Source organism: Drosophila innubila (genome assembly GCF_004354385.1).
Source record: "Drosophila innubila isolate TH190305 chromosome 3L unlocalized genomic scaffold, UK_Dinn_1.0 0_D_3L, whole genome shotgun sequence".
Classification (NCBI taxonomy): Eukaryota; Metazoa; Arthropoda; class Insecta; order Diptera; family Drosophilidae; genus Drosophila; species Drosophila innubila.
The window spans coordinates 12,248,155-12,270,940 of NW_022995376.1; the positions used below are offsets into that span (position 1 = coordinate 12,248,155).

The following is a 22,786-nucleotide window of genomic DNA, read 5'->3' on the forward strand; positions in this document are numbered from 1 at the left end:
TTTGAATCTTCATTAAGAGATGGGAAAACTAGCTCCAAAGACAGCTACTACGATTTTCTCACGGTCGGTTCATTCGGTTCAGTTCCTTCAAAAAAACACATACGACCAGAAACTTTTTGTGCCAACTCTGTTTAAACTTTAAAGTAGATTCCATAACAAAAAAGAAAAAACATGAACGAGAAATTAAATTATGTCAACGCATAAAACATTGTATGTAATTTATTTGTAGCCTCCGTACACTCGATAAAAAAGAAAAATATATACAAAAAAAAATGTGAAGAAAAAGAAGGGAATGTGCGGCAAGTGACGCTGATAAATAATAAATAAATACAGCAGCTGTGTAAATAGTCAAACTGCGTACCGTTAGCGCATATTAAAGAATGAACAACCCACAAAAAAAAAATATGTAAAAGACAACAAAAATAATGCTGTCAAATTTGAAATTGGTTTTCTCAGTTTTGGATTGCTCATAAATTGTGAATTAAGTTTTGTGTTTTATGGAATAAGTTTCACTTGTATGATAAACAAAAGAAAATATTTATTATATACATAAATATAATATAGAGTATTATATATGAAAAATTAAAATAATGACGCACTGAATCAAATAGATGAAACGAGTATTTAAAACAAGACAATTAAAAACAAAGAACAGAAAACATAAAACAGAACAAAAGAAACTTAAACAACAATTTTAAAAATAACAACAATTTGCATTCTTTTATTGAATTCTCGGGTAAAAGTCAATTTAACATTGCTGTTAGCGAAGAGGATTCAGGTGCTGATTGCCCCCATCCTGTCGGTACTGGGCCAATAGCCTCGCCGGTGTTAAAGTTAAGGCAACTGCCAAGCCTCGAGGCGTGGGTCAATTCGGTAACCATCTGTATTGGGACTTCTGGAAAACCCTGGCACTGACCAGCTTAACCCGCATAACACATAAACCACCAACAGCTATGTGTACTCCTGTTGTGGTTGTTGTTGTTCTTGTTGCTGATGTTGTGGTTGTCGTTGTCCTGGGCTGTGTGCTCGACTATGGTGCTGTTTATTGCCGCCAGCTGACTACACTTCGCTCGGCTGTGGGACTGCTGACCAGCTCTACCCCTTGCCAAATGGCGTTGATAAGCCTAACAGTGTGACCGGGTACAAGCACTGGCACGAGAGTTGCCACACCGCTTCACCTGTACAACTATTCAAGTCTACACACAGGAAACTCTTCACATTTTTGGAAAGAACTTAAGGATTTCTTTCCCAAATGTTCTCTTTCGAGTTCTATATTTATACACCCAGTTCCAAGCAAAGCTACTATTTTTAACAATTTCTTGAGTCATATCTGCATCGTTTAACAAAAAGTAATTGTAACTGTTTAGTTATATAACCTCATAGTATGGCTGAAACTTCATTATTTTTATTTTTTACGTGCAAAGTAAAGTTTTTCAGAGTAAGTACTAAATAATAAATATTTTATTGAACTAATAAACTTTTTTAACACACCTCGCAACTAGCGATTCGGCTGCTGTTGAACTCACAAACCTGCACAAATATACTGGTGTATTTGTATTTGCGCCTAGGGCCAATTGAAGTTATTTACAATTGAGTTGCCAGTTCAGCACAATTGCTATGCCAGAGAAACAACAACAGGGCCGACAAGAGAAACAACAACATACAACAGCATAAACAATAAAAACAACAACAAAAACTTATTGCAGCTGATAAAATGACAAACTGACAAAGTGACAGGCTGACGACAGTTTTGAACAACTGTTCACTTGAGCTGAGTTGAGTTGAGTTGAGTTGAATTGAGTTGCGTTCCGCTGGGCGAAAGGTGTGGTCCATCCAGGTGTACAAAGTGTCCAGAGATCTGCTTAAGAAACCGAAGCCATCATCATTATCATCTTCGTGATCATAATGATTGTGGTTTGTAGTCGGTTAAGTGGAAAATATGACAATTGAAATATTTTTACTCATATTTGAGCTGTGCAATCCGATGACAACTTTGCAGATTTTTTAACAATTTCATTATTGATTTATGATTGCATATCGGTTTCAATTGAGGCTGAAAGCTCTTTCCGACTTATGTAATGCATCCATCTCACTCTCTTTCAGTGCCATCTCCATCTCTATCTCTTACTAGGCTGTTAGTTATGACAGCTGCCAATAGTCATTATCACTGCATTCTGAACACAAATAAAGCAATCGCTTTTTTATAATAATTATATATTTTTTTTTCATGTTGTATTTAATATGTTTTGTTGATTGTGGCGATTTTAGATTTTTTATCGAGAAATTTACATGAATTTTCAGCTTGTTGCAAAAAAGTAAAACAATCCGTTTTTTGCTGTCCGACTATAAAATAACAAAAAAAATTACCGAAAATCGCCAGCACATGTACATGGAAATGTGTAAACGCATTACTTTTGACCAACAGCCGTCAGACGCCAGTCCAAGCCACAACTACACAGTGAGTTGAGAAAGTCTGTGTACTAAGTGAGTGGGAAGTGTTAAGTGAAAGTAATCATAGAATTACAAATGAAAATCTTTTGAAATTGGTGGGTAAGTTTAAAAAAAAAAAAGATCTCTAAATGAGGACAGCGGTTTGAATTCCTAGCTGAGTATTGTATGACGAGCTGTACAATAATAAACATGAATTGCAGTGTTTATTTACATTTTTTAAGTCGGAAAGTCCCGAATATATTTCAAATTAGTTTAGTATCAATTTTTATTTTATATATTTATCTATATTATATTTAATGTAAACTAAAAGCTCGCATATATTTGGAGCTCACTGTCGTGCAAGTAACTACAATCATTGTAGGGTCAATGAGCTTCATAGGCGGCAAGTGCGGGACAGAGAATGTAAATATACATAATTAATTTCTACCAAAAGTTTACTGTCTGGTTTATAGCAAATTTTGTGCAGATTAAATAAATTCATAAGATGTACATATATAAGAGAATAGAAAAGCCGGGTTTCTCAACAAGAAATGCTAATAGATAGTAATACAAAGGCGTAGAGGTCAAGTTTGCTTTTTGGAAGGTTCAAAGTTAAACCTGTTTTCTTGTAGTGCCACAAAATCGGTGGATAGAAATAGCTTGATCATTAATTCGAGTAATACGTCAATATTTTAACAATAAGTAAAAGAGTTAAGAGTTTAAAAATACGGCAACTGTTCAAACAATTCCAAAAGACACTTGTTGTTGGGAAGTATTTGGCCATTATTTGTGCAGTTGTGTGTTTTTGGACAGACTTGTGCTACGTTGACAATTTTGTTTAAATATTAGCGACCCAAATAAGACTAAAAGTGGATTTTGATGCCAACAGGCAGTAAAAACATAAGTGATAAAAAACTTCTGAGCGACAGACATCAAATGCCGCACAGTGGCGTCAAAAATATTGAGTATTACTCACTATGTGTGGCAAAAAGAAAGAGAACGCCCGGCCAAAGAGATGGCAAGTTGCCTCCAATCGAATGAGAGCGCTAAAGAAAAAGGTAAAAGCAGCTGCTGGAAAAACAACAACAAACGGTAAACGTAACTAGCGCTTGGCTTCAACGACTTCGACTTCGACGCCGACTCCGACTCCGACGACGTTGAAGCTTTGAGCGCCGAGCGTTGATCGTTGATCGTTGATCGTGGTTTGGACTTGGCCAAAAAGGCGGCCAAGCACTCACAGGAACATTCAGTTGTACCGCGAACGTTGTGCGCTTCACACGTGCTCCCTCTCTCTCACTCACTGCAGTGCCGGACTGTCAGTTACTGTAATTTGTGACAGTGCTGTAAAAAGAATTAGAAAAGCTGTCAAAGTTCATACATAAGATCTGTGTGATCTTTTTGTGGTTTTAGTGTTGCCTTCTGTGTGCGTGTGTGTGTTTTTTCTCATTCATGCCTATAGACGCGGATCGATCCTACAAAATGAAGCTGCGCGATGTGGAAAATGCCTTTAAGTACCGACGCATACCGTATCCTAAGCGGTAAGTCGAAATATAGTAGTTAGTTCAATTTTATGAACATTTGAGAAAATAAATGAATGTTTTGAGGAAAGAAATAAGTAAATAAAATTTAAATACTAACTATATGGTTGTCAAAAATTGGCTAATAATGAAAAAGATCAGTTAACTGACACTCTGCAAAAGTGATTTGCAATTAAATTTGACGATTAATCGAAAACCGGTCATAATTACCGATTGGAATCTGCGCGTTGCACTTTGTTGACTTGAAATCGAAGCGGATTCGAGTTGCAATTGGAATTGGCGAGCACTCAATTCTCGATTCTGCTTGGCAGTTGTTAACTTTCGGTTTTCTCGACTGCATCAGATGCCAACTTTGGCATCGAGCAAAAGTGAAACATTTTTTTCTCGTTCGAAGTGAGAAAAAAATAATAATATGAAAACGCATTTCATGGTCAGCTGCAGTTGCAGCTGGCGTCCAATCAGAGTTCTCTTAACGTGCTCCAGTTTAAAATAATTTAAAGCCAACTCGGATTTTTTTTCAATTGTTCTGCTCTGCAGTCATATTTCATTTCGTGCAGTAGACTGAAATTGCTGAGCAGCTTCGGGGCCAGTTTTCAAATATTTTTTTGTTGCTACCAAACTAAGTGCAGAGACAACAACAAAGCGTGCCAAAGCCAAAGCCAAAAGAAAAACCTCGAAGAGTCAAATTCAAACGCCACCTCAAGTATTTCAAGTAGCCCCCACTCCCACACTCCCGCAGTCAAGCTTCCAAACTTCTTTGTCTCGTTTTTTTTTTCTCTCTTTGGTTTTGTGTTAAGTTTTTGGTCGAGTTCTGGGCTGCCTTTTAAAGAGCTCAGAGCTCGCTGACTGCCCGCTCATTAGTCGCTGGGCGGACCATTGCGGCCGGGCCATTAGTTAAGGTGTTTAGGCCAGGCCCGTACCGGGGATCGTTCGCTGCGTCCGCTTATTGTGCAACTTGTGGCAGACCCAAAAGTGTTGCAATTGAGACCACATTAGATGTAAACTAATGATATACTGAACACACATCACACACTTACATGTCTACTTGTTATGGACTAATTGGTATTTTAAAAGGTGTTGATTGTTATTTTGGGGTGTGGGAATTTGTGGTTTTTGGTTGGGTTTCAACAGATTAACAAGATATAGGACTGTGGAAGTTGCAATAACAATTCAATTAGTACTTTATTCATAGCTCTTATTCATAAATTTTCATTATAAATATTATTTAATGTAATAGAAAAAATATATGTTTTAATTATTTGAAGATGTTTATAATCCCAATTATTATTGTTCACTACCACATATAATTGCTTAACAGACTTAAGTTTTTAATAAACTAAAACGTTGCAAGAAAATTTAAATAATTACATTTTTTATTGATACATTAATTGCATGCCTTTATTAACACTCGACATAATTTTGCATTCAATTTTAAACTCATTTACAAACACTTCACGCATCGTTTGCCTGTTATTCAAAGTTCTCATTTAGTTAGTCAGTCAGTCAGTCAATCAATCAATTGGTAAATTGCATTTATTTAATGTATTTACAAAAACAAATTTAATTGGCTACGCAGTTTGGCGAAAAAGACAAACTTTTGTTTGTACCATTAAATTAAATAAATATTTACAGGTTGGAAAGTGGAAAATGAAAAAAGAAATACATAATTAAAACAAAATCAGAATCAACAATATTGATTTATGCGTCGGCCATTGTACTCCACTTACTCAGCTCTTTTTTTATATATATAACATCTTCAAATTGATATTAATTAATATAATTAATTGTATCTGTGAGAAATCGTTTCACTGCATTTTTAACATGCACAGAGCCCGAAGCGCAACGACAGTTAACATGATACTGCAGTGTGTGTGAGTGTGCGATGATAGCTGCTTTAGTACTTATGCAAACAATTGCGCACAAAATTAACTAATTAATTAACTAGCAATTTCACATAGCACTGATATGTATACACACGTTTATGATATATTATACTACATGAACATACCCAACAAATTAATGACACGTACTTATGTTTACATTAAACATAAAAATGCACTGCATATGCACGTGAACCACTGTTAACTGGTTCTGTTAGTTCCCAGGATTTTTATAATTTTTGTTTTCTTCAATGTGAAGTTTTGTTCATCTAACGCAGCTAATTTCAGACAAAACTCACTCCAATATAATTTACAAATTTATTATGCCAACTTTCATGGCAATTAAAGGTGCTCGCTTTATTGCTATAAATCAAACAAAGCACAAAAACTTTAGCTCCACTCGACCCAAATAAATAATAAAATAAACACAAATTAAACATAACATTCAATACGTGCGACTATTAATAAAATATGCTTTTACTCGTATTTCGATTATCGAGTAACGACTTGACGTCACATATTACGAGCACTGTATAATTAATTAGAACTTCTTCACTTGCACTGCTCGACGTGTGAACCAAAAAGCACATGAGCAAAATCAAAAAGCAGCTTACACAACACTTCATTTTAACTCCGGTATTGGAACGCATTTGGCTCGTTCTCGTACTGACATATTTTCTGTGCTACAGCTCTGCGTTTTTAGCTAGTAGCTAGAAATCTAGCTTTTTTTTAACCTGATTCGAATTTCGAATCCTTTTTAAATGAAGAAAATTTAGAACATAAATTCTCTGTGGAAAATATTCTACGGGCAAACAAAAAGATTATAATTATGGTTTTTCCATTTTATAAATTTGAGTGCGGAATAAATTTAGAGGCCAATCCATGTTCAAAATACAATTTCGATTGAAAATCCAGTTGGGACAAAGTTATGATAGTTTGATACATTGTTTTATATCAAAGAAATATTATATTTGAGTGAGTAACCTAAAATTTAGATTTTCTTATCTTAGCAGAATTTATAATTTTTCTGCGTTTTCATTTTTTTGACAAAGTTGACTATTTAGGCCCTTCAAATTCCGGCAGCACTGCTTTGACACTGTGTCTGTTTCTGCATTTGATGGCTCTCATTGTTGTTGTTGTTGTTGTTTGTGGTTATTGTGCGTTCTGCTTTGATCGACGCCGACTGCTGCTGCTGCTCACGCTGCTTGATGACAATTATGTGATTTGTTTGGCACATTTTCAATGAAAATCATTTGCAGCAATTGCGGGGCGCATTGGAAAGCTAATAATTACAGTTTCTTTGTGATAGGTGCGTCTCTTGCCAAACATACAGAAATATCAGCATAAACAAAGATACATACATTTGTACATATGTACATATATGTATATGCAATTAGTTTACAGCAAACTGACGACAAAGTGAACTTTCTGTCTTTGCGTTTGTGCTTTTTATTTACTAGTAGAATGTGCAAGTTGCATGCGGGAGCGGAAGCTTTGACAGGTGGCATGCGAGAACAAAGCACACAAATGGGTGCAAAAAGCGTGGCTTTAATTTTTTCACACATTTACATTCTTCTAATGCTACTGCTCGCTTTAACAGAACTGAGAATAGCTTATGCTCTCCCTGTTATCCGCATGTTAACTTTGCTTGCTTGAAGATCTTTTCGCACGCAACTTTTCGCAAGTGAAAGCCAAAAAATTGTTTTTGCTGCGAACGTTTTGTACCAAACCATCATAACAATTTATGACCGCAGCTGTTTAGCGCCGTTTGGTCACACAGTTTTCTAAAGATGACATAAAGCCCGAGTGCAAAGACAGAGACGGGGCTAAACGCCCACAGCAGAGCTGCTTGACTATAACCATTATTATTTATAATGAAAACGTGAACATGAAACAGTAACTAATCAACTTTCGTTTAGTTTTAGTTATGCTCTGCAAGCTCTAAAAACCAACGCTCCCTCTCCATCCCTGTCAGCACCCCATATAAATATTATGTAAAGCGGTCAAAAGTCGCACTGCTAGCCAAATTCGCATTATTCCAATCTGTGGGTTGGGTTCAGTTGAGTTCGGAGTCTATGAAAATATAAGGTAAAAACTGATTAACACAATCATGTGAAAAATGTGCAGCACAACAGATTTGGCTAAAAATAACAAACAACTGCAAAAAGTGGAAATTAAGTGAATAGCTTTCACTTGATATACAAATACGGCCAAAGGAGGAGCACCTGTGAGTGGGCGTGGCTGGTAATGCGTAACAACCAGCCACATAGACTTAATAATGATGTACATTAGTTTTTTTTTCCTTTTCTTTTAATTCTTTGGTTTTTTTGTTTTTTTTTTTGTTTTTATGTTACTGTTTTGCCACACTTTTTTGGCACTCAACTTGACGACAATTAACCAGTCATTCGAAGCTTATAAACTAATTCCAAGCTAAGTTCAATGAGACTATTTCAAGTATGTTTTGCTAAAATTCAACACAATTAACCACTAATTAAATTAGCTGAAATCATTTTTGTTTCTTTTCTATTTTAATAATTTTTGTTCCTTGATTATCTTTATGTGAAAAATGAAACAATTAAGTTAAGTGAAATTTAATAATTTGAATACTAATTGATTAGTAGTAGAGCACTCTTTATTAAAGCATTCCATCTTTAAATGTTTGTGAATTTTCGATTAGTTGTCTACTTCATGCTGTACAATTTCCTCAAAAGTAAGTCAATCTCAGAGCCAGTGTTAAGTAGGTCAGTTGTCAAAGCGCTCCACTAACCCATTCATAGGCAATTTGCTGAATCGGTGACTCAGATGCAGCAGCCCTGAAAGAAAGCACGCTAAAAGCCCACTTAGCACCGCCAAAATGCTCGAGTGGCAAGCGAACCAAAAGGAACAACCGCATCTGTAGAGGAGTAGGAGGAAGTGCATCCAAAATATGCCAGGTGCTAATTGACGTTCAATTGAAGACACCACAAATGTTGTAGCGTCCAATGCTTTCACTTCACACCCAGCCAACCGTTAGTGACAAGTTCTGCGATGTTTCTCTAATGGGCGAACCACCCACGTCTCGAGTCTGCGATTCAGTTTTACCCACATATATATAGATGGTTTCTACGCGCTTTGGCAACCCGGGCATGTTTCAGTCTCTGGGGCCATAAAAAATTCTGTTCGCTAAGTAGCTGGCGCCCATAAATCTGCGCCGTGTGCTGTTGTTAAGGTGATTTACATACTTGGAAGAGTCTCGTCTCCGTCTCAGTCTCAGTCACAGTCTCAGTATCTGTTCCTGTCTCAGTCGCTATCTCTAGTTGTTGGTAGTAATTCACTTTCGCTGGCAAAGTTTACTCGTCTGCAAAGCAACAAAAAATTAAATGATAATTTGTTGCCTCTTTTGGCAAACTTAAAAAACATACAAACAATTTTTATAGCGTTTGCATGCATATTTGATCAAAAACAATCAGATTTTATACAGCGGCTACAGCAAAAGTACAAACAGCAGTAGACAAACTCAACAAAAATGTTTGAGGAAAATGAAAAAATATTTGAGGAGTGTAAGTGTATATGTTGCATAAAGGTTTGTTGGGTTTTATTTCAAATCTGCATTCGAAAACAGAGAGAGAAAGGTAAATTTGGGGGGGTGCAGTGAGTAATGATTACACAGAAAAGGTGTTAATCATTATAAATGTACATATATTCGTACGCATGCTGTTCCCTAGAAAATGAAGATTGATGGGACGGATTCAATAAGAGTACAAATTGATTATTATAAGCAGATCATTAAGCAAACGATAAAGACTAGTACTCTCTATCATCACTAAAACAAATTTTATTAATATAGTAAGAGCAATATCTAAACATAGGTATCCTAATGAGATGCTCCAAAGTGAGATAATCAAATGTAATGTTCAGAGATCAACCCATCTATATACACAGTATATGTAATAGTTGTAGCTCTTATGTATGTGAAAGGAGATTTAATAGCAAATGGCAAATCAAAAATTGATTTTAATGATGGCCCCCGCCCCAGGGCCATGGATATGCTGAACATTGAACAAACATGTTCGTAGATCATAAATCTTTTGAGCTTTTGCTATCGATTCGCCTTTTTGGTCAATATGTTGCCAGCCACGTGCTGAGCGGCCAAATATCTCATATTGCCAGACATATTAAGGGTATCACTTCAGTTTGAGCTCAAACTTAGTTTATGTACTTCACGATTGATTTTCGACTAAGCACAACGACTGTCAGCTGCTGCTGATGTTGGCCAACAGCTATTGGCCATAACCACCCGCTGCTCAGGAGCTGGAGCTGAAGTTGGAGATGTGGCAGTTGTGCACAGGTGCACAGGTGACCCCCATGAAACATGAAACAAATCGCAAACAGCGCACCTTTCACTAAATTATACAAAAATCAATAATTAAGATGTAGCAAATGCTTTGATTTAGCATTTTTACGGCCTTTTGATGGCTTGATGAGGAGAAGAGCTGGATTACAATTGAAATGGAGTCTGTATGTCATATTTGAGTCAACTTCCTGAACCGTTAAAAGAAACAAAAACTGGTCTTGTCTTTACAACTAATCTCTCAGCTAATCTACGATTGTCCTAAATAAAAAATTGTTAAATACACATGGATACAAAATTGAACAAATAATTACTTTTAATTATAGATTTCATACCTAAAGTCGGAGTTCAGCTTAGATAATTACACTGTACTGTTTTACTTTCTTATATTTGAAATATTATCAAACTGGTTTCTAAAATTTGAAGAAAATCTTCCATTTTGCTATAGCACTACTGTATAAGTTGGACTATTAAATTTCCAAGAAATTATAGGAAATAAATAAAATTAACATGGCTCATTTATTTTTATATTTCTAGTTAAAAATGTTTTTTTTATTTTTTTATGAACAAATTATGTTGGTTTCTTTTATTTAAAATATTATCAAACGGGTATATAAAATGTAATGGAAACCTTTCTTTTTGGCCATGGTTATTATATTTTTAATGGAATTTGGAGGGTGTTTAACCAACAGCGACTTATCGGAAGTAAATAAAAGAAACATGGTTCATTTAATTTTATTTTTTTATTTAAAAATATTTTTTAATTAGTTATGAACATATATTTACGATTTGCAGTATTTTAACTTGCAGCAAAAATTTGTTTATTTGCAACTTTGTTTGTTATTGTTTGTTAACGTGTCTTGCAAAGCTAAGACCAATCCTCAGTCCGCAAGCAATTAAAAACGCCGACAGACAAAAATGCAGCTTAAATTTTTAATTATAGTTAGCGTAAAAAGTCGCATCTGAACGTGTCTCAGGACCTGGCCTAGACGCAGCTACAGCTGTCTCCCCCAACCCGACCCGCTTGGGCAACTCCTCCTCCTTCTCCACTGTGGTTAGCCGCTGCCAAAAGCCAACAAACAACTGGCGGAGCACATGACTTCGACGTGGTCATTACGTCATGGACCAACTGCAAAAAGTTGTAACCATGCACAGAAACCGCATATTTGTCGTGAGCATTTTGTTACAATTTCAATTTGTTTCTCCAAGTCTTGTCGTGGACTTTTGTGTGGGGTCTTTCGGGGTCTCTCATAGAGCTGCTGCCGATGCTTAGGCGGTGTCTTTGCCGTTTGGTGTTGTCGGCATTGGTTTCGCTTGATTCAGAGGCAGCTACTTGGCTTTGTTTTGCTGTTTTGTTTTTTTTTTTTTTCGAAAGTGCATTTGGTTCGGTCTTGGCCAATATTTGCCAACAACAATATAATGGCCAAAACTTGAACTGGTTTATTGCAGTTTTTAGATTCTTTTTTAGAGCATGTTGGAAGCCGTATATGGTCTTTTCAACGACGATTTGAGTTCGCCTCAAGTGCAAGCGATATCAGTGGGGAGGAAGTTGTACAGAATTGGAATTGTTCAGAAATCAATGCATAAAACCAAAAATTATTTAACAGGCTCCGAGTTATGTTTTTTTTTTATCTCTTTATACCAAATAAATGGCAACTAAAATACCGATTTATAAAGTCTTTACAATGTATTCTATTTGATTCAATATTATTATTCTAAAGATATTTAAGGAAAGTTAAAACTGCGTGCAAAATGGGAAACGATCGAAAACTAAAACAATGTTTATTATTGACAGCTGCTTACAATCAACTTAATCTCTTGCATTTATCCGACTTTCTCATTTCATATAATTAGACTTTGAAGTCGACTAACGAAGTGCAATAGTTTTAGAACAGTTTTCTTGGAAACAACATCAACTTCTTATAATTTGAAGCACACGTTTTCCTTGCACATAACAAGTGCTTATTAGAGGTTTCTGAGTAAATGGATAATTCACTTGATTGCAACTAGGAAAATCACTTGCCACTTCCTGTGCTCCACAAAGTCCCCCGTTGTTGCAACACAATTAGAAATATTAGAGGCGAGGAGTCCGGCAACTTTTTACGGTGGCAACTCTTGTGCCGCGTCATTTTCATAATGCTCAAAGTATACGCTTTTGGATTTTACCTGATGGGGTCTCTCGTATTACGAGAGCGCCTTGACTTTCACATGACAGAAGGAACGGCGCTTATTTGTAGTTAAGTTTTAGCATAATAGTATAAAAAGCCTGAGATGCGAGCCAAACTGAAACTTGCCATTCAAATTGGTGTCAACCAGTCAACTGGACGCCAAAGAAAGTGGCGCCAGCATCCAAGCTAACGGCAGAAGCAACGGCAGCAACAACACCAGCGGCATCTGATGCAGCAACAACAGTTGCAGTTGCAGTTGCAGCAGACGACGACGACGCCCGTCCCAGGTTCAGGCTTTAAAGTAGGTCGTCGTCTGCAACGTTTGCAACTCGTCTTACCGGCAATTGCCGCACACACAAAAACAACTAAAAAACTTGCACATAAAAATATCAAACAGAAAGCATCCCGAGGGAGTTGCTCTTCCAGTTCCCCTTACTTCTCTACGCCCCTTTTCATGCAAAAAGTCAGCAACCCATCGAAGCTACATTAAAATTAAGTTTTATTTGCAGAGCTCCTAACTCGCATGCTTTCAATTTTACGCCAATAGCTTGGAAATTAATTAAGCAATTTCCCTCGCAAGTTTTTCCATTTCCATTTTTCTTTTTCATGTGTACAAATGCATTCATGCTAATTTCCAGGGGGACAAATTAGAGTAGTTATAAAGACGTGCAGGGGTAGAGTTTGGGTAACTTGATATGGCGAAAGTTTAACATCGCCTTTCGGCAAATCGAACAAAAGTCAGCGAATGTAGTGCATATGCATATTTCATTTTTGGGTATAATTGAAGTAAAAGCTAAAGAAATTACACCAGATATAAAAATAATGGGTAATGTATAACAGTTTATTTTCTTCAAAAATAATAAGTGAAAAAATTGCTGATACAATTCAATTTTTTTCTATCACTGTCCTGACGCTTTTTTGAAAACTTCAAACTGTCATAACTTTGCCATATCTTAACCGATTTTCTTGCGGAATGTCAATTTATTCATTATTTGGCTCCTAATTTAATTCTGCATCACAATTAGAAAATTTTAAATTTTTTCCATCACTGTCCATTTTTTGCCCTCTTTCCTTTTGCTACGTTTTCAAAATCTTCAATCTGTCATAACTTTGTTAATTCTTAATCAATTTCCTTGCGGAATGTAAATTTTATCATTATTTGACCTATATTTTGGTTCTGCATCAAAATTGAAAAATTGGTTTTATTGAGATCACGGTCCATTATTTCCATATTTTGCCCTTGTAACTTTTTAAATAACTTGAATATAACATAACTTTGTCAAATTGTAATCGATTGTGATTCCCTTCCTTAATTTTATACATATTTCTTTGCTTCTGCTTAACTCAAGTTCAAGTTAAGCTGCAAAGTCACACGAAAATGTTCAACCCGCACCTGAACTAAATTGATAACAACAACGATGCATACTCTTATCATGGCCACAGAAGCAGCTTAATCTGCAACCCCAATTCCGATCCCTGCAACCTTGCAACCTTGCAACCCCCTCCCCTAGCTCATCATTGGTGGGCGAGTCATGCAGGCGTTAAATGAGAAGCGTTTGACAATCTTCTTCTTGTTCCTGTTGTTCCTGTTGTTGTTGCTGCAGCAGAGATCAGAAATTAGTGTGCCAGGCTGCATGTCAGCACCCTTACCACCTGACACGCCTTCAACCCGACCGCCCACACACACACACACACACACACACACATACAGAGACAGCAAGCAAAAATTAATTGCAATGCCGCAAATGACAGCGTCAAGTAGTAAAAGTAAGCAGAAGGCGACTACGGATGGGCATGTGGAACGGGGAGAGAGGGGGGCGTGGCACGTACGCTAGTTGCAACAAGGATGAGCTCGTTAAAGGAAGCAACAGCAACAACAACAACAGCACCAACAACTACAACAAATAGCGTCTTGTTGCTGTCGAGTGCGTAAATTTTTCGCCACATTTGTTGTTGTCGTTGTCGTTGCTGTTGTTGTCACAAAATGTTATTAACATTCGCTGCAAGCAGCACGTGCGATGCCAAGTCAAAAAGTGGGCGTGCACCTGGCCCCCATACTATCCTAGGTAAACACGCACACAAACACACACATACAACCGCCTTTCTGTTTTCAACGTCTTCCTCCCTATCACCGTTCTCTTCTTGCAACATATTGTGGCAGGAAAACGCGTAAAACTTTTGAGCAAATTGTACTATGGGAAATGGCAAAGTCGTCGCCAGGCGACCACGCGACATATTCGCATCCGTATCCGCAATCCGCGTCCGCAATCCGCAATCCGCACTCCGAATATAGCTCAGGAGCAATTTCAAGCCAACTCGACTCAACTCGACTCAAGAGCTGGCAACTACAGCAACAGCCTACTTACGTAAATTTTGCTGCCCAGTGGGCGTGGCACAGAGCATTGTGCAACAACATTTTGTTGTTCTTTTTCAATGCTGTTGACAACTCAAAGTACAAACTGAACAAGGAAAGATTCCGAAATAGAAGAAGAGTTGGATTATCAATAGGAGCAGACTGAGATTAATTAGTGATAATATTTTGTTCGATACAAGCAATATAAAAAACCTTTTTATTCGAATTTACTTAAAATTTTTATTTAAATTGAAAAAGAAACATTTTAATTATTTTAAAATTTAAATCAAGTAAATGTTCTTTTACTTAAAATTTTTATTTAAATTGAAAAAGAAACATTTTAATTATGTTAAAATTTAGATCAAGTAAATGTTCTACAATTTTGGTTATTCCTAAGAAAGGCTTTCGACAAAAGAAATTAGGAAATCTTTATTTTCTTGTTAATAACAAGATGTTATATCTCCGATACCGATATACGTATACACGTAAGCTTTACCTTCTGAACTTTCTCAAGCCTTGCCGCTAAACGCTATTGACCTTCACATAAGAATGCTAGAATCGTCAGTTGTTAACAACATGGCAAATAGTTTAAATGCAATCCGTTGATTTATGACAATGTGATGAAAATTGTTAATTGCGATTATTAAGAGCAACGGTTTAAAGGCCGAATCAAGTTCTGTCCCACATAATTAACGCGAAAAGCCAAAAACAAATGACAATTAGAGTGTGTTAATCGCTGACAGCAGACAACATACACTGACAGACGAGGGGTGCTCGAAACGTTTGCACGCTACTTGCACAGCGACACCTACGAAAAAAAAAAAATCGACTATAAAAACAAGAGCAAGTTGAAGTTGGAGTAGGAGAAAAAACTAAAGCAGCGCTTAATGAATTTGCAGCTAAACATTTTGACACAAATTATCTTCTTCTTTTTGTTTTGTTGTTGGCCTATTGTGTACTTAGGACTTTATGGAGCATACTTGAAAAGCCCTCACGTACCTAACCACATAGATTTTACAACATAATTACTGGGCGCGTTAATCCCAGCCAAATGAACCAAATGAGCAAAATGAAGCTCGTCTCTTCACGTTTTAACGTGGCCATAAAGCAATGAAAATGGGTTAAGCTTAATTCAAATGATGCACTCAAACTTGCCACACATGCGTCAAGTCACGTCACATCACGTGGGTTGTGACAGGTATCAGATAACTGGTAACAAGTACCAGTTACTAAAGTAACGAGTAACAAGTTAGTTAAGGCCTGGCACTTACTGCAATATTATTACAGTTGAAATACATTATTTCTTTCGTTTATTTTTTATATTTATGATTTATGTTTAGTCTGATAACAAAATGACAATATACGATTGGTAAAGATTCTCTAAAAAGAATAAAATAAAAAATAAAAATACATATCCAGTCTATTTAATATAGAGTATAGAGAAATATATAATTGAAATCCATTGAGGGTTAAAGTTGCTAAAAACTACAGATTTTGTGTTAAAAATTAGCTGAAAAAAATTTTAAAAAAAATATATTGGTAAAGTAAACTAAAGAAATCTACTCTAGCAGAATTGCTTGTAGAACTGCTGATCAATCGAAGAAGTTGTTGTATGTTATATATCCATGGCATTCAAGTTATTTTGACATGAGTTGCTTTCATTCATTGCAGAAAGTCTAACAAACGAGCGAATTGTCTTTGACGGCTTTATTTGTTGGCAATGATAATGATAATGATGATGAAGTTGATTATGATGTTACTAGTGCCAAAGCTAATGATTGTGTTGCTCAGATTGACACTTTTATTCAATGACCATGACTGTGACTGTGACTTTGACTGTGAGTGTGAGTGTGGCTAGAAGTGTGATTGTGAGTGTGAATTTAGGAGATACAGCTGCAGGAAAAAACAATTTGTCGCTAATCTTGAAAGGGGGCTGTTGCAACGGACCGCTGCACATTGCAACGCATGTTGCACGTTCCTTCCGTCGGACTGCAAGGTCCAAGCCAATTTGCAATTGAAAGTTGTAGCATGAAAAACCACAGCTCTTGATCGATATTCGAATCGTAGACCCAAACATAGACGAAGACTTTCCCAAAGACTGCATGGAAAATCGGAAAAAGAGCATGCAGACAAGACATTACGGTAGACGGTCCAGTGCCGTTTTTATGAGATCACGTTCTATTCGATACGTGAAATATTTCAACGAGCATCAGATGGATATGCAACTGTCATGCCATGAACAAGACAAAAACGGGAGAGAGAGAAAAAGAGAGTGATAGGCAGGTGAATGCAGAGAGTGAAAGAGTGACAGAGTGAAAGAGAGAGAGAGAGAGAGAGAGGGGGAGAGAGTGGGACAACACGCTTGACTAACTAGCTGGCACGTTCAACTTGAACCAAGTGCGTGTTTAACGCTACTATGGTTAACAGCGCCAACTCCAGACCAGGCCAAGTCAGGCCAAAATCCATACTAACTGTTGTTGCTCTGCAGAGGCGTTAAGAGCTCTGGATGTGGATGTGGATGTGGATGTGGATGTGGTTACTGCAGATGCTATGACGAAGGCAGTGCCATGTCCAAAGATAGTAGCTTATAATAATAATGGCAAATCGCATTCAAGTAGTGATTACCCATTATGTTTTTGATTGTTTTTGGTTTGTTTTACGCTTCAACGCTAAAGTCATTAACTTTTCGGCTGATTATTGCTTTATACCATAGCAATAATGCTGACGCCGATGATTATTATTATGATTATTATTGTTGTCATTATTGCAGTCGAGCATGCTGCACACTAAACTATAATAATAATTTTTTGTAATTAATATGTAAAAGACCTGAACATGAAAAAGTATAACAAATGTTAAAACAAAGTTAAAATAAACTTTGCAGAAGTTGAACTTACTATCGTGGGAATTGAATTGAAGAAAGAGAATGATAGAAATGAAAAATAAATCAATAGCAGTTGAAAAGAAAACGACCATGAAGAAAAATAAGAGTATAATGTGCAGTTTCATCAAGAAATAAAAGATAATAAAGAAAAGAACGTAAAAAAGAAAAGTACATTTTTCTAATTATTAAATCAATATTTGATGCATTCAATTGTGATAATGAATTAACAGTTACTGTCAGCTTTCTAATAGTCATTATGTGACACTGAAATCTTAATTTGCAACAGATTTTGCAACTTAAATTATTGGACAAAGTAGATATTTTTGAACATCTATTTAAAATTCAGATAATAAAGAATATTAAATATATAAAAAGAGTATTACAATGGGATCATAATAATAGAGTTGTAAACCCTATAGCACTATTCCATAGTCAGCAAATGTGTCTATTTAGTTAAAGTAACTACCTCTTAAGTACTTGATGGGGAAGGGAAGGAGGAGCCAGAGACTTGGCGTTTGGCAAGCCTATAATCATGGCCAGGTTAGTTCATGGAACAATTCCCAAACGCGATTTGGACAAGTTTCTTCGCCACGACTTCCAATTAAACTATTAACTCGGATCTGATAGCATAGCAATGACGCAGCTTCGAGTACTCGTAGCACTCAAACTTAAGCTCAGACCTTCCAACGGGCAGTGGAAAAAATAAAATCTGAGTACAAAACTAGGCCAATTGTAATTAAAACGTTCTACGTGCCTCACTCGAATCATTTTTGTTTGTGTTTGTGGGTCGACTTAAAGTTGACCGAGTTGTTGGCCTGAAAGTGCGTAGGAAACCGGTAAAAGGCATTCAAAGATTTGTAGAAGTCTGAAGATTGATGCTATACGGCGAGTATATAGTAAAAACTAATATTGAATCAATTGAGTTATTGGTTTAAATTACCGAATCTTTCGAATCTGCGTGACGCCACGAAAAACGAATGAATCAAAGTAAAAAGAGAGTTATAATAATAATAATAAGGTAATACTTATTTTGATTAGAAAGTTGTATAATCTCTGAGAGCAACGATTCGAGGCATGTGAATTTTTTACGCAATTGTTTTGGTTTTAGTCTTTTTCGGCTTTTGTTTTTGTTTTTGTTATTGTTTATTTTGCGAGGCCGCCCGTTAGTTAGTTATTGTATAAGTAGCTGCACCGCCAACAACAATGACAACTACAACTACAATACAAGTGCAAGTACAACAATTTTATGCTACATGAAGACAGAGCGCTTGGCATATGATTTAATTGAAGTCTGCAACAAAAACAAAAGCAAAATTAAGAAAACAACAACGTCGGAGAGACCTGAGATTTGGTTGAGGGACTGTAAATTGAAACCAAAAAATTGACAAACTGAGAAACTGTGCAATTGTGTTTATTTTAATTTATCAAATGTTATGGCATATTTGAACTACATTTTCGCTGTTTATTTCAATAACAAAACGCTGACGACATTTAAAAACGCATCACAATACAATTTTTTTTGGGAAAGAAAGAAACTAGAAAAGCAACAAGTAAAATAAATATAATACAATTACCGCAACAAAGTAATTGTCATAAATATTCAGCATAAAAAAATAGCAGTAAAATCAACAAAAACTCAGGGAAAATTGCCAAAAATAGCACTTGTAATACATTGTTTTAAAGCTTCTCCTCTTCTCCCACTCTATTAATTTTACCTAAGTGAATAGTGTATTTTATGTAGATACAACTTCAGTGGCTGTGCTTTTGGCCATGCAATGGTAATTTAAGTGACCTTTGCCCAACGCCCTTCTCTTTAATTCTCATACTTTTTAGATGTTTACAATCGTAATTCATTTGATTTTTTTTTATTGTTAGGCATTTATTTGCAACTGCACCTTGGTGTACTTTCTATTAATTGCATATCTAAATAAAAGGGTCTGTTCACAATACTTAATTGATTCTCAAAAATGTGAAAAAAAATTTATAATATATTGGAAGTATAGATATTTTAAAGTATTAAGCTTAATTGACTTAATTTTTCTTGTTTCTCATCGAGTTTTTCTGTCGTTTTAAATTTTTACAACGTATATTTAGTAATTTTAGCTTTTGGTTTAATGATGTGTCTTATCCATATATATAACTAATACTTCACCGACAACGCCTTTCACATGCGTAGATCTCATTAAACTGTCCTCAGCTGACAATTCCAAAGTGTCATTGCCTAACAAAAAAGCCATAATTACATGAAGTCAAGCGAAAGGTTTTTAGACATAAGCCAGGCCAAAACAAAGTTTATTGAACTTTTTGCTGTTTAACAAATGAAAATTATAATATTTTGCGCATATCAAATAAGCCAAATCATCCTGACCTGGGGGCAAAACTAGTTCTGAAAAGCCAACGCAACCGCCATCGCCGACATCGCTGATTATGTCATGGCCAAAGCAGTTCTAGCCGCCTGGTTTTTTAGTGTTAATGACCAAAAAGATTCATTTGCCAAAGTCAGGGCCATGAAGATATGGAAAAACTGAATGTAGACACTCAATATTCATAATTCTTTGCTGTCTTTGCGAGTTCTTTCAACTTGTTGGTGAAGCCACTTGAGTGCTGCCCGTGGGCCAATCAATTTATCAGCTAGCTCTGTGAAGCCTAAGTCAGCCGGGTTCAAACACCTTTCGAAACTTGTCTAATGAGTTCGAGTATTTATTGATTGCTTCAGGCTAAAGCCAAAGCCGTAGCTTCAGCTGAATTGTTTCGCCACACGCTGCGTGCGGCATCTCCAAACGCGTCTGCAAAGATTGCGCAAATGCTCAGATACACGTACTGTCAGATACAAGATGGCATATATATTTATATAGTTGTATCTATTGCTCTCGAAGTCAACGAGTTGAATGTGCAACTGCAGCTCCAGCTTTGAATCCAAATGTATCAGTAAAGCATTTTTCGCAATATTCATTTCTAATGCTCAACGCGCGCCAATTTGTTTGCCATTTTGCCGTCTTTTATTATATTTTTACAGTTGGTAGTTGGTAGCTTGCAGTTGGCAGTTAGCTGTTTGATTAGTTGGAAAATTTACCATCATTTAATTAAATTACTTATGATGCAGTTGTGCTTACGTAGTATCAACGACAATGAACGGAAATGGCGACCAATTTGCATGCGGCAACTGTTGTTGTTGTTGTTGTTATTTTTCTATCTTCTTCTTGCTTGTTTTTCTTCATTTTCTTCATTATCTATTGCTAAGGCAACACTGGAAGTGAAAGGCGCGCACATTTCAATCTACAAAACGGTTGCAATCAGCAACGAAGTGGTATAGATACAAGTTCAGTATGCAACTAGCAAATCTACTCGACTCTTAGAGACTCGTGGTGATTCTAAATGTATCTGACAGTCGTCGGCTTCTATTCGTATTACAATGATTGAGTGCCACTCAATAGAACAATTACAGTTACAGTTATGACCATTTACCAAAGGTTTTTCTTTGCGATTTAAGCTTCCGCTGATTTAATGCAAATGAAATACCAAATGCTATACGGGGAATAATAAAAGAACGTGTTATTTATATAACTCTAAGAACGCAATAACAAAGCAAGAAAAATGCTCTTTATACCTAGCAAGCATTTCAGAATATTTCTTAATTTATTTATTTTAGTCGATTATTTGATTTCGATAATATTTTTTATATGTTTGCTTAAAAAACAATTGTCATCGAAATATGTAGAGTATTGTAGAATACATCTGATTATTGATTGCGGAGAGTTTGAAGTCTTCTTGACAGTGATCGTTCAAATCAGTTTGGATAAATGACTTGACCACATTTCAGCTTGAAATTCTTATTGAATTTATGGCAATCTATGACACTGTCCCAATTCAGCGCTTTTTAGTTTTGCTATCATCATGTGCTGCTCCCACGATCCCTAACGCACTCACACACACAACACACACACACCCAGGCACATGTGGATGGAAATGGAACTCTCTCGAACTCGTATCGCAGTGGCACACAAAAAACGCTAACGAACCAAGTGTAGGTCCCTAATGGCAGGCACATGTGCTACGTGGCAGCAAACGAACTGCAGTCGCCAGTTGGCAGTTGCCAGTTGCCAGTTGGTAGTTGGTAGTTGGCAGTTGGAATCCAAACAGAGGCTGATTCAGTGGGAGCTGGACGAGCACAATGTGTTGACTATTCTAACAAATGTCCGAAAAAGAAATCGACGCAGTCACGTAAAATTATTTTAATAATCACATAACTTTCGGCATTTACACGCCATGCCATCCAATGGGAGTAGCCCTGGAAGTATCTGGGGGGCAGTGACTGGACGAACAAACAAAATGTCAATAAATATATATATTTTTTTGTTGGGTACTGAGAACAGTACAAAACACAACACAAAGTTGAAGTAGAGCAAGTAAAAGTCGGGAATGAGGGAAGCAGCTCTTAAGTGGGATTTGCGGCGCACTTTAGTGTCAACTTTAACAATAAGTTGAAGCAGAAAGATGAGAAGTGAGAGTATGAGGGAGTGAGTGCTGTTTTGGTTGGGGAAACGTGGGGGGAAATACATAAGTAAAATGTTTTTTTGGTCCACAAACTTCTGGCATCAACTGTGGGCTCGGCTAATGAAATAAAAACCCACGGCCATTGGAGCTCAGAACTTGAGCTAAGTGCGCACAGCAGGTGGCCAAAAGTTAAAGCGCCTTATGGCCAAAGCGGTGACGGTGTATCCGTCAGATACATTTCATTTGCCTGCCTCTTGCCACTCCAAATGAAAGTCAGCCTTTCGCTTCTAAGTCTGTGATTTGGCACTCTGCATTCAACTACACTTACCAACTGTCCGTCTGCACTTTCAAACGCCTTGTGAAGGCGGTGCAGTCATTTGAAATAAATTACTTTGTGCACCTGATGAAAACTAAACCAACAACTGTCAGACAACAACAACAACAACAACATCAACTGCAACAACTACAACAACTACAACAACTAGTTGAGGAACTTTGTAAAACTCTGCCTAGCATTTTTTTTCCTGTAGCCACATTTATTGTCATTATTATTTTCATACTACATAGTTCCTTTTTATACACTTTTTTTTTAGATTTTCTGTATATTTCTTCTGTTGCTGCTATCTGCCGGCAGATTTATGCCAACAAAAGCAAACAGTAAAAAAAAAAACGCTGCTTTTAATTTGTTCGTCTTTTTTCCTTATTTTGC

General features: G+C 36.5%; 1 protein-coding gene across 3 annotated transcripts in view; it reads left to right on the forward strand.

Moving 5' to 3' along the window:
- Nucleotides 1–3,684: 3,684 nt before the first annotated feature.
- The window catches only part of LOC117789117 (heparan sulfate 2-O-sulfotransferase pipe), a 38,237-nt gene continuing 19,135 nt past the window's right edge, over nt 3,685–22,786 (forward strand). For all 3 annotated transcript variants that reach the window (XM_034628163.1, XM_034628164.1, XM_034628165.1), the window contains exon 1: nt 3,685–3,968. In XM_034628163.1, coding sequence (XP_034484054.1) covers nt 3,880–3,968 — 89 coding nt within the window. In that variant the 5' untranslated portion in view covers nt 3,685–3,879. The remainder of the gene's footprint in view (nt 3,969–22,786) is intronic.